This window comes from Corvus hawaiiensis, chromosome 4 (assembly GCF_020740725.1).
Source record: "Corvus hawaiiensis isolate bCorHaw1 chromosome 4, bCorHaw1.pri.cur, whole genome shotgun sequence".
NCBI lineage: Eukaryota > Metazoa > Chordata > Aves > Passeriformes > Corvidae > Corvus > Corvus hawaiiensis.
The window spans coordinates 25657897-25672657 of record NC_063216.1 but is presented as its reverse complement, the minus strand read 5'-3'; the positions used below and the strand labels follow the sequence as shown (position 1 = coordinate 25672657).

At 41.9% G+C, this 14761-nt stretch overlaps 1 protein-coding gene across 2 annotated transcripts in view; it reads right to left on the bottom strand.

The window, feature by feature from the left end:
• POLR3B (RNA polymerase III subunit B) overlaps nucleotides 1–13149 on the bottom strand; it is a 72734-nt gene extending 59585 nt beyond the window's left edge. Inside the window, exons 1-9 of one of the 2 annotated variants that reach the window (XM_048300906.1) lie at nucleotides 13043–13149; nucleotides 11526–11558; nucleotides 10932–10988; nucleotides 10785–10849; nucleotides 10342–10417; nucleotides 7233–7333; nucleotides 4540–4631; nucleotides 3790–3907; nucleotides 2647–2755 (exon numbers count right to left, since the gene is read on the bottom strand). In XM_048300906.1, coding sequence (XP_048156863.1) covers nucleotides 2647–2755; nucleotides 3790–3907; nucleotides 4540–4631; nucleotides 7233–7333; nucleotides 10342–10417; nucleotides 10785–10849; nucleotides 10932–10988; nucleotides 11526–11558; nucleotides 13043–13108 — 717 coding nt within the window. In that variant the 5' untranslated portion in view covers nucleotides 13109–13149. The other variant, XM_048300907.1, reaches the window with a different exon arrangement.
• Between the last annotated feature and the right edge of the window lie 1612 nt (nucleotides 13150–14761).

Genomic DNA, 14761 nt, shown 5'->3' with positions numbered 1-14761 from the left:
CCCTCTAGCTGGCCCATGCACTGAATGGCAACCCTCTACCAATTAATACTTGTTTTCTTAGTCAAAACACAGAGGTCTGTGGAACTTGGTAGTAGCCTGGATGCTAGTCTGGGAGGAAACGCAGAGCGACAGATTTTTGCCATTGCTTTATCATTTTAGTTTTTAATTAGAAATTACACATGTAGCTGTTTCAGGACAAGTTAAGGATTCAAAGGCAGCCAAAACCCGAGACCTCAGATTGTGTATACAGCTTAATTTTGTCTCTTGCAGATATGGATCTCTATATCACAAGAAGCAGAACACCTACCCGTAATAAGGAAGTCACATGCTTCATGCCCAAGGCTTCGGTGTTGGCAGAAAGGAATTATTCTCCTTGTTTTTCCAACAAATCTCCTGTGTATAATACTGCCATGTGAGAGAGCTGAAGTTAGACAGGCATCCCTAAGTTTGGGATTCTCCAGGTTGAGGGCTATTGCATTTCCAATCTTGCTTCTAGTAGTTAAATAGAACAAAGCAATACCACACTACAGCAATGCCCAAGAAAGGAGAATCAGAGACTGGTGACTGCTTTCATTTCCAGCTGGAGACTCATCAGAAGTAGACAGAAGATCCCTGAATTTCATGTCATTAAAGGAAAGGTAAAAAAAATGACCACTCATGAGAACAGCTGGGATGGAACATTCAGAACAGTTGAAGTGGGTGTAGCTGATTTGCTACTGTACTAAATCAATATAAATCATTGAAAAGCACTACAGCCAAGAGCTTCCAACAACTGGAACCCCTTATTCAATTAATAAATGAAAAATTAGGAAACATTATCTAAAATATGAAAGATACATATGAAGAGGGTGATAATTATAGCAAGCATTGTCAGATGGTAATAGTCAGTACAATTTTGCTTAGAAAAACAAGCCAACAACCATCTCCTCAAACAACAACCCAGAGCAGTTACTCTGCGTGAGCAGGTATTTATCTGTACCAGCACAGGCTGACAAAATGTAATAAAAGTCTGAAGTGAAGGTGGAATCCAGCAATTTGGTACTGGAGCAAGTGGATTAAGAGCCACATTAACACTTTTCTGCAACACAAGAGTTGTGAACTTAATCCTGGCACTTTTATGTGCATTTCTGTCCATAAGTAACTTCTCAAACTCCTTGAACACTGGTCACTAAAAACAGATGATCTCCTCCCTTATTTGAAGAGATTTGCTTAATCAGATGTAACAGCCATTTATTTCTCAAGTCTAAACCCAATTATTAAACTATTTTCTAGTACCAAGGCACACCAAGCACTGGGGTAATAGGGACAAAACCCATAAACAACATCGGTGCTGCGGGTACGACCAGCTCAGATGCTGCGAGCACGTGCTGCCCTCTCCTGGCACATCATTTCCTCTCCCAACCTTCTGTGCCGTAACCCACTACAGAGAACACAAAAACAGAGTTTTGCCCAGATCCATCCAGTCAGAGGCTTTTTCGTGCCTCCAAGAACGCAGCCCAACTTCCTCCTGCACACACAATGTACCAGAGTGTAAACCCAAAGGCAACATCAAAGCATTACAGGACAGGAAGGAGCTCCCAGCTGCTGGCAGGACAGGTCCCAGCCTAAGGCCTGGCCATGCCCTACTGTTCTTCTCCAGCAGCTGGACAGAGCATGTCCACCCACCACCTTTCCTGGCTGTAGTCCATGCATTTGATTCCACAGACAGATGAGCTAGCAGCCTGCTTCTGGTCCAGCTGGGCAGCTGGGGAGCTGCCATCGTTATGTCACACTGATCACACACTCAAGCGTGTGCACCCTTGAGTGAATTAAAATGAAAGGGAGAAGCAGAGAGTGAAAGAAAGCACTTTGGCAGTTTCACAGGAGATGAGGGTCAAGGCATGACATTGTCACCAGCTCAACTGGAAGGGCAAATACTCCCCAGTTCTCTCCCATACTCAGGAGTGGATGCCTCTCAGAGCTCTCTGTCAGGAATCGCCTCAAAGCTATGATGCCTGTCCAAGCCTTCACTGCCCTCAGGATACCAGTGAGTGTTCCTGAACCAGGCACGGCTTCTGAACTATTTGGACCGAGGCACGGCTCATTCACAGGGGAAGCAAACTGCTAAGAAATGCAGGCCACTCCAGTAACCTTACAGGATTTAGGAGTAGGTCTAAGAATTGCAAGACTTCCCCAGAGGCTCTCAGTTTTGTTTACAGTTATGACTGGAAGTCATGCATAAATGAACTCATGGCTATGTCCCTGAACCTGAAAAAGGACATCAAGCTACTCAGCACTGCACAAGTCAGAGCTGGGGACAGGCTGGAACCAAAACCAGAAACAAAGACCCTTAACACAACTTACAGCATAGCTCATAACAAAACAAAACCCTTTTGACCTATAGCAGCAGAGGCACCTCACAAGGCAGAGCAAGCGGATGGCAGGCATTTCTCTTGGCACAGCAATGCTCTCCTTGCAGAAAAATACAGCACTTATTCTTTTTGCTGTACAATAAAGATGACTTCCCAAGGGAAAAAAGCTTGCAATATCTAAGCCCTGCCAAGTCCTTCTGTACATATTAACTTGAGAGCTGCTGTTGACCTTCATTCTTGCGCTACAGCACAGCATTTTTCCCCTTTTTTTCCCCCAAACAAACAGCTGTGTTACCTTAAATATGATAGCAATGGGAATATCTTCTGACAGAGTGTTGTGCCTCAGGTAAAATCTTCCTTGTTTCACAACCATATTTGTTCTGCTCTTCTTCTCATGAGTGGAACTGTTAAAATAAAAATAATACTATGTCCAACAGAGTGTTTGCACTGACTCCTAGAATCTTTTGTATAGAACTTAGCAAGCTTGAACAATCTTTCAGCTGAATGAATCTCACTTTCTCCTCTTTTAAAGATTACATTAAACCAGCTAGAGATCAGCCTGTAACTCCAAGATAATAGGGTGTTATCACCTGTGCTGGGGACTATTTGGCATATTTGACTTGAGCAAGTAGAAGTCTGTACTTTTTGAAATCATCTTTGCATGCTTTTATAATCAATTTTGATGCAACCAGCAAGGTCTAAGTGTGAACAAGTACTGCAGCAACAGTGGTAATGACAAAACAGTACTTGGTGGTACTGCTGGTAACCTCATCCAGGCTTACTGGGAGACAGTAGAGTAGTTAGAAGAGACATGAGAGGCCTCTGGAGAAGAAAAAACAGCCCTCATACTGAACACTGAAAAGCACCATTATTATACCAGAATGCAGCTTAAAAAATAAGAAGCAACCAACCAAAGGCTGAAAAAAATAGAAACAAAACTTGATCAAGGAGGAAAGGCCAAATTTAGACTACCTTGCCATTTTCAGTAATTTGTGTAGTACAAAAATATTTGCTTCCTCCTCAGCTGCCTTTGCCTTTAAAAGTTTTTATGCCAATTTTATGTAGAGAGGCAAACAAAAGGTTACATCCAATTTCCACTGCAGTAGCTTCATGTTACTTGCAGCAAACTGAGACCAAACACCATCACTTAGGAAGTGCACTTTGCTATATTAAAAATTAGAACTTGCTTTTCCTAATCTGGGATGAATCCTGGAACACATGAGCAACTCTCACTGATTTCTGTGGGAATACTATACTATTTAAGGATTGAAGTTTTAGCATACAAAATGACAGTAGCTAGACAGGAGCACTGAATGTCTACAGCTTTTTCTGGTTAAACTACACTAGGAAAAAACCTCCACAGCTATTTAAACTACAACAATGAAGTTCTAAAGCTTTGGGTTTATCTCCTTTATGTAATGGTAGGAATTTATCATACCTGGTAACAGAAGCGCCAACTGTGCCTTTTCTATCAGCTTCCACAATGATTCTGTTTTTGGATAACTGCTCTTGAATAAGAATGACTTTCTCTACACCTTTGACAATGAAATAGCCACCTAGTTAATAGAAAAGAAATATTTTGCATGTCAGTACCCTTGCACCTTACTTGTCTCCTCCAATACGCCTTTGAATATAAATTATTAGAAAGTAAACCATAAGTACACAATCGGAGAGTAAATTCTCCCTTAAAAAAGTAATGGACAAACTTGACAAATAAAACCCAAAGAAGTCGCTTGTTATAAATCTTCATCTCCTCTCTACATATCAAATATTACCATGTAACATGTAACACTTTATTCTTGCTTTACAGAAGGCAATAACAAACGAGAGTTCCCACTCTGGAGGACATCATACTCCACTCTTCCCTGATCTGTTTAATTTTCAATGAATGAACTCCATCTTTTTTCTCATATAACACATCACTGTACAACACTACATACAAATTTCAAAATAAAATACTCAAAATCTTGGTGCACTGTTTTTCGTGGTTGAAAATTGTCTGCAAATACCAACTATTCCTGTACTCAACCAAAAGCCTGACAATTTCTTTCAGTTGCAAGCACACACTTGAGACTTCCACAAAGACTTCATGGCAGCAAGAAACGTACCAAAGGGGTATTTCTTTGCTGTAAAAGATTTAAAACTCAAAGTACAGATGGAAAAAAAAAGAACATGAGTGAAAATGTACCTGGATCTAACGGGCACTCATTTAGTTTGGCAAATTCTGCTGGAGTTTTCCCAGTAAGTACACAATTGGAGCTACGCAGCATTATAGGCATTCTGCAAGAAAACCAGTTACAATTTTACTTCAGACTCAAGACAGAAAAATATGAATAGTCAAATTCAGAATAAAAATGATGCTGAACAAACTGAAAAAAACACATTTAAGGTCACCAGAACTCATGCATGCTGTGACTTGTGAGCAGGTTTTCATTTAAGCCCACCTTACTTCATAGAACATGGAACTGAAGAGAGACCCGAAACTGGACACCTACAAGCAGAAACCACAGACTTCCTATTTAATTGTATGCAGCTACTCAGGCATCCTGACAAGCAGGGCCACCAAGGCCAATGATAACTGGTGCAAAGACTCCTGGTCCCCAAAACGGTCTGCAGTGAAGAACATGCCACTGCAGATGAACTGTTACCAGTTTTTATTAGATAAAGTCAGTTCATAACTCATTTCCCACACAGGAATGACACCTTCTGGCTACAGAGAGATAGTGCCTCTATCTCTCTGCATGAAGGTTCCCCAGTGTTAGCTCTGATTTCTCTGGTGACCTAGCAGAGAAGCCTGCAAGCAAGCATTTCATGAAGCAACGTGTGGTGGAAAGATATTCCAAGAAATTAAAAACAAATTCAATGCTTAGGGAAGCGAAAAAAAAGAGAAACTAAAGATGCCCAGGCTGAATGTGGGGCAAAACTTCTTCACCACGAGGACAGTCAAAGAGAGGAAAAGCTGCACAGGGAAGCTGGGCAGTCTCCATTCATGGACGTCTTCAGGACCTGACAGGATGAAGCACTGAGCAACCTGGTTTGATCACAGAGCTGACCCATTTTGAGAAGGAGGCTGTACTAGAGGCTGAGCAGGAGACTGTACTCTTTCAACCCAAATTATTCTATCACCCTGTGATAAATCAGGAAATGTTCACTTTCAATTTGGCTTATTCAACAACTAGCCAGCAATGATTTTGCAGTTATTATTGAAAAGTGTACTTTTATAGTCAGCTTCATAATGCACCTTTTCACAGATTTTTGAAAGAGAAAAACTGTGCTCTCTTTCAAAAGGTATTTCCAAAGAGAAAGCTGTATTTTGCATAAGATAAAGAGTTTACCACTACATCTACCAAAAAACCTCCATGCCCCTTAGCCTCTTCTACAAAAAAGCTGGCTTTTGATCCAGCTTACAGAATTTCCCTCCTTGGTGGACAGCCTTTGTAAGACCTGTGTTCCAAATCTTTTCTAAGACAGATGTTGACAAAAATTATTCATGAGTTCTACTATACAACTATTTTCAACCTTTGAGATTTTTCATTCAAATTTACTTCAACAAAAAACACAATTAGGCTATACTTCTTGTATTTAAATCTTATAAATTATTTTAATTTCTTTGCTGTTTTCATATTCTTATATCTTAAAAGAAAACTGATGAACTCAAATTCCGTATTTCTGCAGAGTAAAAAAAACTATCTTGTCACCATATTTCACTGAGAAAGTGTGGAGACAAAAATGCTGCTAGCAAGAATTTTTCTTGCTACTTTCTAAGTCCATGGGATACTTTTCTCTCTCACAGAAGATATTTGCAGAGTTTATAAACCATGAACACCTGCGACCTTGCTGAGCTTTGTTTATAGTACAGTAGGAAAACATTTTGACAATGGATGTTTTAGGATTTTAGCCAATCACCCCAAGGGGGGTGGCTGATCCTTTGTCCCATTAGACTATGAAGAAAAAAGTCTATAAAAGAGTTTGTAAAATAATTAAATAAATCAGTCTTGCTGCACAATTCCTGCCTGTTGGATTCTCTCCTCCTCCCTACAGCTGCGGGATATGGTAATATTTACTGCGCTAATAAGAAAGTACTTCCTAGAGATAAGAAGCTTCATATGACAAGAAAAATCTTCTAACACATGCAATAAGAGCTTAATGCATTGGCTGTTTATATCAGAAACAGGAAGCAGTTGGCATAAGGTAACTCAAAATGGAATACTCAAATGCCATTTCTGAAAACTCCAATGAAACATCCGTCCCAATCTGAACTGCATGTCCAACAAGAGCACTGGCCAAAGGAAAAGTATAATACTAGGGATAGAGGAGGAAAATTATTTCCCATGGAAATAATAATTGGGTATCAACAGTTTTTAACAGGAAAAAACTTTTTGCATGTATGCCCTTAAAGCCAGTCTTAATAATGTAACTTTAATTTTTAACCAAACCAATTTTAAATGAAAGTTTAACTTGTGCAGCAGAACTAATGCTTGCTTTACTGGTTTTACCATCCACCTTCTACAGATGCTACTCTACATATTATGTATGAAAGACTGAGTAATTTGGCTACAAAGCAAATATGCCTGACTTCATTTTACAATAATGTGACTTCCAGCTCCAGGCATGCATTTTCCTCTGGTTTTCTCAGTAGAATCACAGACAACATTCATCCTTATATCCATCCTTCTTTGGAGGGAGACATTATCAGAAGCTTTTGCAAAACAAAATCTTAGAAGCTAAAAATCCTGTACAGCTATTTATGAAGATTTGCCCACTCATGGCTTCTTTTAACAAGGAAGCAAGGTTGGCCTGCATCTGTTCTGCAGTAAGAACTCTTCCCAGCATGGCAGCAAATGAAAACTGACAGCAGAAGCTGAGCATGTGGTGTCTCACCTGCCAATGGGTAACGCATTGCGGATGATCCTCTGGCTGCCTCGGGTGTATTCAATATCCACAGTAATCGGCGCAGAATAGGTCATGTCCCGCAGGCGGCACTGAAAGGACAACAGGCACACAGTCAGGTGTTGACTTCAAGCTGAAGAATCTCTCTTAAAATATCCTGTGTTTGCCCTGTATCCTGTAAATCATCACAAAGAAATGCAGCAAAGCAAAGCTTCAGCAAGATCCTCATGGTACCTGAAGAACGTGTGACACTCTCCTGTCTAAAAATCCAAATACAATTACTATGATTTTCAAAAGCAGCCAGGAGATCTGTGCCTTGAGAAGACAGCACTGCAGAGCATAACTTCTAAACTCTCTAATTAAACAAACAGGCCTAATTAAACAAACAGGTCTAATCAGCAGAGCTGACACAAAGACCACAGTGTGTCTGAGCAGTGCTCAGCTTGGGGACATTTCTATATGCATTCTCAATAGCTGAAGAGTTGTGCTGCCATATGAATTCTGACAGGATGGAAAAGCACAAGATTGAGAGAGACACCGTGCTACCTTATTAGAAGAATGAGCAAACCTCACTGTATGGTACTGTTTCTAAAGATGACTTACCGAAGGCTCACTACAGAATCACTTCCTGTGAAGACTCCCAGAATTTGTCTGCAAATTCCTTGGAGCCCAAGGGAAGCAGAATAAACACATCTAGGCCATTAGATATCTCAAGGCTCAATCATTTCTAATCCAACCTTTCTGATCTGCTCTCCCCAGTCTCACTGTAAGAGGTTGCCAGCCCTTAAGGTGTTGTGTATCTTCATGCAAGACAGGCCTTACTGCATTTGCTGAACACAACAGAACAACTCACAGCGGGTCATTCGTGACCTCACTGAGCATGCCTTACCTTTCAGCTCCAGGATTACAGGTTTAACAGTATTCAGACTTGCACATTTATGGTTCTGAAGTCTTTCAGTGTACTGATTATGTACTAATAAAAGGCAATTAAGATTGTGCTGTGCATTGAAGATGCAACTGTATAGAAAAATACAGCTCAAGAATCATCACAAACTGGATGTTCCTCCTCTCCACATTACAAAGTAAAGCACTTCTCTAGCAATAAAATACTGATGTGCACCAGCAGCTTTCAAGCTGTGCCATGCAGAAAACTAGGTGCCATTCTGCTCCCAGCAACTACATCCAATTTAAAAGTAACTGAGAATATTTCCATATTCTAATTACTTTAAATTCATCTGTATGAACAGTTCAGGAAACTCCTGTAAGGACTGGAGGAGAAAGAGAGTTAGACAGCCTCTTTAGTACTACCCGGGAAAAAAAGGCCTTGGGATTCTCTGTGTGTGCTTTTTTAACACAAGACACAGATATAAAATACAAATTACAGTGTAATATTCCAGCATGTGTATTTTTGCATCACCTTCCTTGAGGTAACTTCTAACTATAGACACCTGAAGGTAAAAGACAGGCATGACTTGATATATACTCAGACCCTTATAAAAATCTGATCATTTTAGGTGGTTTTGGGAAGGAATTTTAAAGCCTTCAACAGAGAAATATAATGGCAGACTCCTAACTATCCAATCCTTTTCTTTTTTCCAACTGCACCCTGGCTTGACCTGAGCAGCATCCTATTTAAGAAAATAACTGTGGTCTCCATGTGTGTACAGCACACTGAAAATAAACAGAAGCATTTATTTTGCCTTCCTCTGCATATACAGTCACTTCAGCTATAAAGTAAGGAGGCATTTTAATACCTGAATTCTGGAATATGAGTTGTTGGCCACAAACAACTTTTTGCATGCAGTTTCATTCATATGAAAGAAATCTTTCCTGTTGCATTTTGTGCACATTCACATCTACTGATTTAACGTTAGCTACACATTTGTGAGATGCAGCAACTATCACATATGACATCTGGCTGAATTAATGGCTTTATTTCAAAGCTTTCCATCAAACCAAATGAGATTTGAGTCAGGTCACTGGAAACAGAAAGTGGCTATGCCCAAGTGGCAGCCACTGGACAGCCGGTTCTTACAGAATTCCTCCAAAGCACACAATGTATCTCATGATGAGATGACAAAAAAGACATTTCAACTTCAAGTATTAAGTGGATATAGCAAGGAAAAAAGCATCTGATACGTGAACTGTTATGACGTTGACAACAGGCTGTATGCAGGTAAATGAGTGCAAGTTCCAAGCTCAGCTCCCCCTTCAGAGGCCAAAAAGAGGTGGTCACTACCTCTGTTGCAGTGGTATAAATCTCAAAGCACAGTAGCAGGAGAGAAATACTGTGTTCCTGAGCACTTTGAAGAGAATTGAATGGCTCTAGGTACATGAAAGCATCCTAAAAAGTTCAAAGGTTATGTTAGTTTATGGCTTTCTCATACATACAGAAGCTACCTGATACCTTGTTGGTCAAAACCAATGAGCCGTTCTGATTTCAACCACAGCAACATCTGTCCTCCAACATACATCTTTACTCCAGAAGTACACAGTCCATTTGTTAACCTACATGCCTACAGCACTGCAATGAAATTAAATATACTCCCCATAAGGCTAATGTTCTTCTGCAGCTTCTTGTAATTTTAACAATTTCCATCCGTTTCTGCTTAAAGTTTCCATGTTTGCTTTCTGAACCAGACTTTAAAAATACAAGCAAAAAATCAGATATACATTCCCAAAGAAAACTGGAAGGGAAACAGAGACTGAAGTGACCTATGGTGCAGACAGCAGCAAAGCTAATATTAAAAAGAAGTTAATAAAAATATCGAAGCACCCTACATTATGGCATGAGGACTTCAGCTCTGTCACAAGGAGAGCCACAAGATTAAGCAAGAGAAGTACTTTTCACTACTTTCATGGAAACCCACTCAAATTCAGCTAACACGAAGCACTGAATACTGAAAAAAAACCCCAATTTAAAATAAAATTAAAAAGCTTTATTCCATGATGTTTCAATCTCTGAGGCTTCTTTTTACAGCGATGGTGGAATGCACTGCACTACCTAATGTAACATGCAGGTACTCAAAATTACATGCAGCTATTATCCAAGACATTCCCAAGATAAAAAACCAAACAGGACAGATGCAAACATCAATACCTCATGAGGTGATACAGGTCGTGTCACATTGAAGCTTTCTTCCACATCTGGAGTACCCACATAGATATTGAGGTACCTGTAATACAGTTTCAAAATAAGCAATGAGGCAAATATTTTTCAGGCAACCTGAAGGAAGCAAAATTTTACATACACTGAAAAATGAAGTTACTTTGATGAACACAAGCTGATTAATAACAAGCAATGATTCTTCCCAAAGTAACTCATTGTAGTTGAGTTGTAGTCTAATTAGTTAAAATTTAGCCTGCATGTGGAATAAACCTTTAAATCTTCCCATCTTTCATTACATAAAGTAAGAGATAAGTAATAGAAAATATCCTCCTGATTTATACCTACACAAGTGCCTATAAACAATTTATAGCTGATAACAAACCCATGAGATAGTACTCATGCAGCTACTGATGTGGAAATCATCTCATGCTTACTTCAGGTACCACATTGGGTCGGCATCACTTGTAACTTTTTCATTGGCCTTCATGATTTTCTTTATCTGGAGGAGAAAAATAACAAAATGGAGCCACGTGCCTTTTCTGAGTACTAAGAGCCACTCTCCTTCCCCCAACAGAGCCTACCTCAACATTGATGAAATAGTTGAATGAGTCTATGTGCTGCTTCACCAGCCCTTTCACCTGAAAAACACACACATGCAGCAAATAAAATCAGCTTCAATAACATTAATCACACAAGGCAGAAATTAGGATGTAAGCATTTATAACTACTTTTGGATAACTGTGTTAATTCTTTCAGTTGACAACTTCTGGGAAGTGGCTGGACAATCACTCTGGCTCTACACTACATTTCCAAGTTCACACCAGAGCTGTCATAGAAAGAGCATGGATAGGATCTCCGAGTGCCAGTAAAACAGGAAAATAATCTGGAAACATTACATATATACAGCATGGATTGAGAACAACCATACAAAAATGCAAACCTCTAGGAGGATGTCTCCACAAAACAATCTGTAAATTAATCAAGAAAACAATCTATGGAATTAGTCTATTGATAACTGCAGAGAACTAAAAGAAAGGCAAACTCCACAGAAAAGTGAGGACAGATATTCTGGGAAACAGTATCAGTACAGATATCAGTAAAAGCTAGAAGAAAGGAATGTAAAGTTAGAAAGGAGATTAAGTATTCACACCATGAAAGGAGTGTGTAGCACTAACCTTCAGAAATGCTGGAAGAAGTCTCCATTTTTCCTGAAAACAAAAACAGTCTGAAATATCTTTCCAAGGATAAACAAACATCTAAGATGTTTGAGCTTTTTTGTCTGCATCTTTTATTATTGCTGTTTTTTAAACAGTAACATAGTTTAAAATCAGATCCATTTAGAAAAAAAAATGAAGATTGTCTAAAGCCAACAGAGATGGATAAAAATGACCTGGATCATCTTAGTAAACCCTATGTGCAGTATTTATTCAGGATGCAATGGCACACCGCCTTTCCTAAGACCAACTTACATGAAAATATATTTTTCTTAGAAAGTTCCTTAACACCATGTCCTCATTTAAGATCAACTTTTTTGGTTTTGTTATTATATTTTGTTATTATATTCCTAGAAAGGGAAGATTTCCTACAACTTGCACTTTACAAAACACATGAAAGAAGCTCAGTCTTGGAAGCAACACTTGTAGATACAAGTCTCTGTAACACTTACTAGGACCCTAAATCCTACAAAGATTTAGCAAAAGTACTGACAAGTGCTAAGTATATCAAGGTTCCTACAATTTCTCCCTATTTCTAATCTTCAGTGATCACAGGGAACACCTCCTTACATCAGCCCCACTTTCTTCTACCATGGCAGTGCAAAAGCTTGCATGTATCTTTGGCTAGAGACAAAATCCTCTTACTGAGGATGAGTGTCCCCAGTTCTCATATGCTTCTCCATCTACTACCACTTAAAAATACTACAAAATGAATAACCAAAAAACCCTGTAAAAAGTTGTTAGTTTTCTTATATCCACAGCAATGTTGATAGTCCTCTTGGTTTTCAACCTTCACTGCTGTTGTTAATCTACTAATCTTGCCTGTGATCCCAATTTAACATCTAATAATGACAAAGCCAATGCAGTAAGAAGACACACATGCAGTACGGTGTAGCTTTTACTACTGGTTCCCTGTGGTTTATATGCAGTCGTGTTTACAGTCTGGGAAGCTGAAGAGCACTTGATTTCAGGTTTTTATGATTTAAATGTTATGTCTAAAAAAGGGTGTTTAATCTGTTAAACAGCAATGCAGTTAAACTGATGACCTAGGGATGAGACTAATGATTTTAATCTTACGTAAATATTTCAAGGCCAGGCTGGATGGGGCATTGGGCAACTTGGTGTAGCGGGAGGTGTCCCTGCCACGGCAGAGGGGTTGGAAAGACATGAGCTGTAAGGTCCCTTCCACCCCAGACCATTCTGACTCTGTGCGCCGGACACAGGCCTTCACATCCCGGGGACGGGACGGCACCTCAGGAGGCCGAGCCCGGGTTCATCACGGGCTGCTCAGGGGCAGCTCGGACCAGACAAACCCCCGCCCCCACAAACACACACCCCCCGAGAGGCGCACCACGGGCAGGGGGGAACTCCACGTGTGCGCGGGCAGGAGACTCCTTCCACCCCAGCCCAGCCCACCCCAGCCGCGCTCCGGGAGAGCCCGAGGCGCACCCGGCTGCTGGCCCCGCGGCCCCGCTGACCTCCACCGTGTTGACCGGGGCCGCCGCCTGCTCCGGGGTCAGCGCGCCGAGACCCAGCGCCTCCATCGCCGCCCGGCCCCCGCGCACCGCGGCGCTGCAGCCCAGCGCGTCCCCCCGCGCACCGGCGCGGCGCACGAAGGTTCCGGCCCCGCGCAGCCCGCGAGAGCCGAGCGCTGAGGACGGCCAGGCCCTGCAGCCCGCCCCTCCCGGTGCCCGGCCCCTCCCGGGGCCCTGCAGCCCGCCCCTCCCGGTGCCCGGCCCCTCCCGCTGCCCTGCAGCCCGCCCCTCCCGGTGCCCGGCCCCTCCCGGGGCCCTGCAGCCCGCCCCTCCCGGTGCCCGGCCCCTCCCGCTGCCCTGCAGCCCGCCCCTCCCGGTGCCCGGCCCCTCCCGCTGCCCTGCAGCCCGCCCCTCCCGGTGCCCGGCCCCTCCCGCTGCCCTGCAGCCCGCCCGTCCCGGTGCCCTGCAGCCCGCCCCTCTCGGGGCACTGCGGACCTGGCAGCGCCCGGGTGTCCCCCTAAATCCCCGAGCCGGTCACCGCCCCCCTCGCCGGGGCAGCCGGGGGGCCAGGAGGCGGCAGAGACACGGAGCAGTTGGGCTTTAAAAGGCTTCCCTGCAGTTTTAGCGTGTAAAGCAACTTGGGGCATAAGCTTTTAGCATGTTTATTATTAATGCCGCCTTCTGATCTTGGATGCTGTAACTGAATCACCTACAAATTTATTTGTTTTCCTTTACAAGGGTCGGTGCTATAGAGACACCAAAATCCCAGTCAAATAGGGAGCTACTCATCTGTCCCAGTTCAAAATGAAACAATAAGCACTTATAATCTTTGCAGATTCCTGTAGCAGTAAGTTTTTGGAGATATATATGTAGATACATATGTGTACATAGTAATAATCGGTAAATTTTAAAAGCAGAGTGTGAAAAGAGACCCACACACGTCTGCTGCGGCTGTTTCCATACGAGTAACATTCACGGGGTTGGGTCTGGGCTCCACCCACCCCGGCCACTAAGGCCCCTACCTTAAAGAGGAGTAACATTTTCAGACTACTTCCATTTGGTTTCCGTCCTGAAGAGCAGAGTCAGTGGAGATTTTTTTCAATACGTGGCAATCCATGTTTAATCCAAGCAAGTCCTCTGTCGGACACGGGGGAAAGCTTGGAGCAGCTGCTCACAGAAGCCACTGCTGTAGCCTGTTCCCTCCCAACTCTGCCACGCAAACCCAATACATCCTTCTTCCAAGTAGTCAGATTTGAGCAAGCAAATGTTTTTAATATTATTTGTACAGCTGGGTTAAAATCACTACAGTGGAGCTGCTGATGAGAAGTAACAGAAAAACAGTCACAATAGAGTATTAGTGGAGTCATTTATCTTTGGCATTTAACAGTCCATTCCATTTAATAAAGTTTGTATAGATGACTTTTCACCACTGAGGGTATCACAAACAAGATTTAATGTACACAAACCCTCAAATATTTGTTTTTTAACAAAGCTGCTACAGAATGGCATCTTGTTTCACAAGGACAACTTCAGAGTAGAGGCAAGTGCATTTCAGCCACAGCAGCATGAACAGCATGCAACACGACATTAAACAGATACAATGTCCATGTTTGAAACATTAAATTAAAATACATTAAACAATCAGTTGAAACACAGGCCATGCTATAAAATGCCCTTTCCAAGTCACCTTAATCACCAATGCCCCCCAATAAATGCTATCTT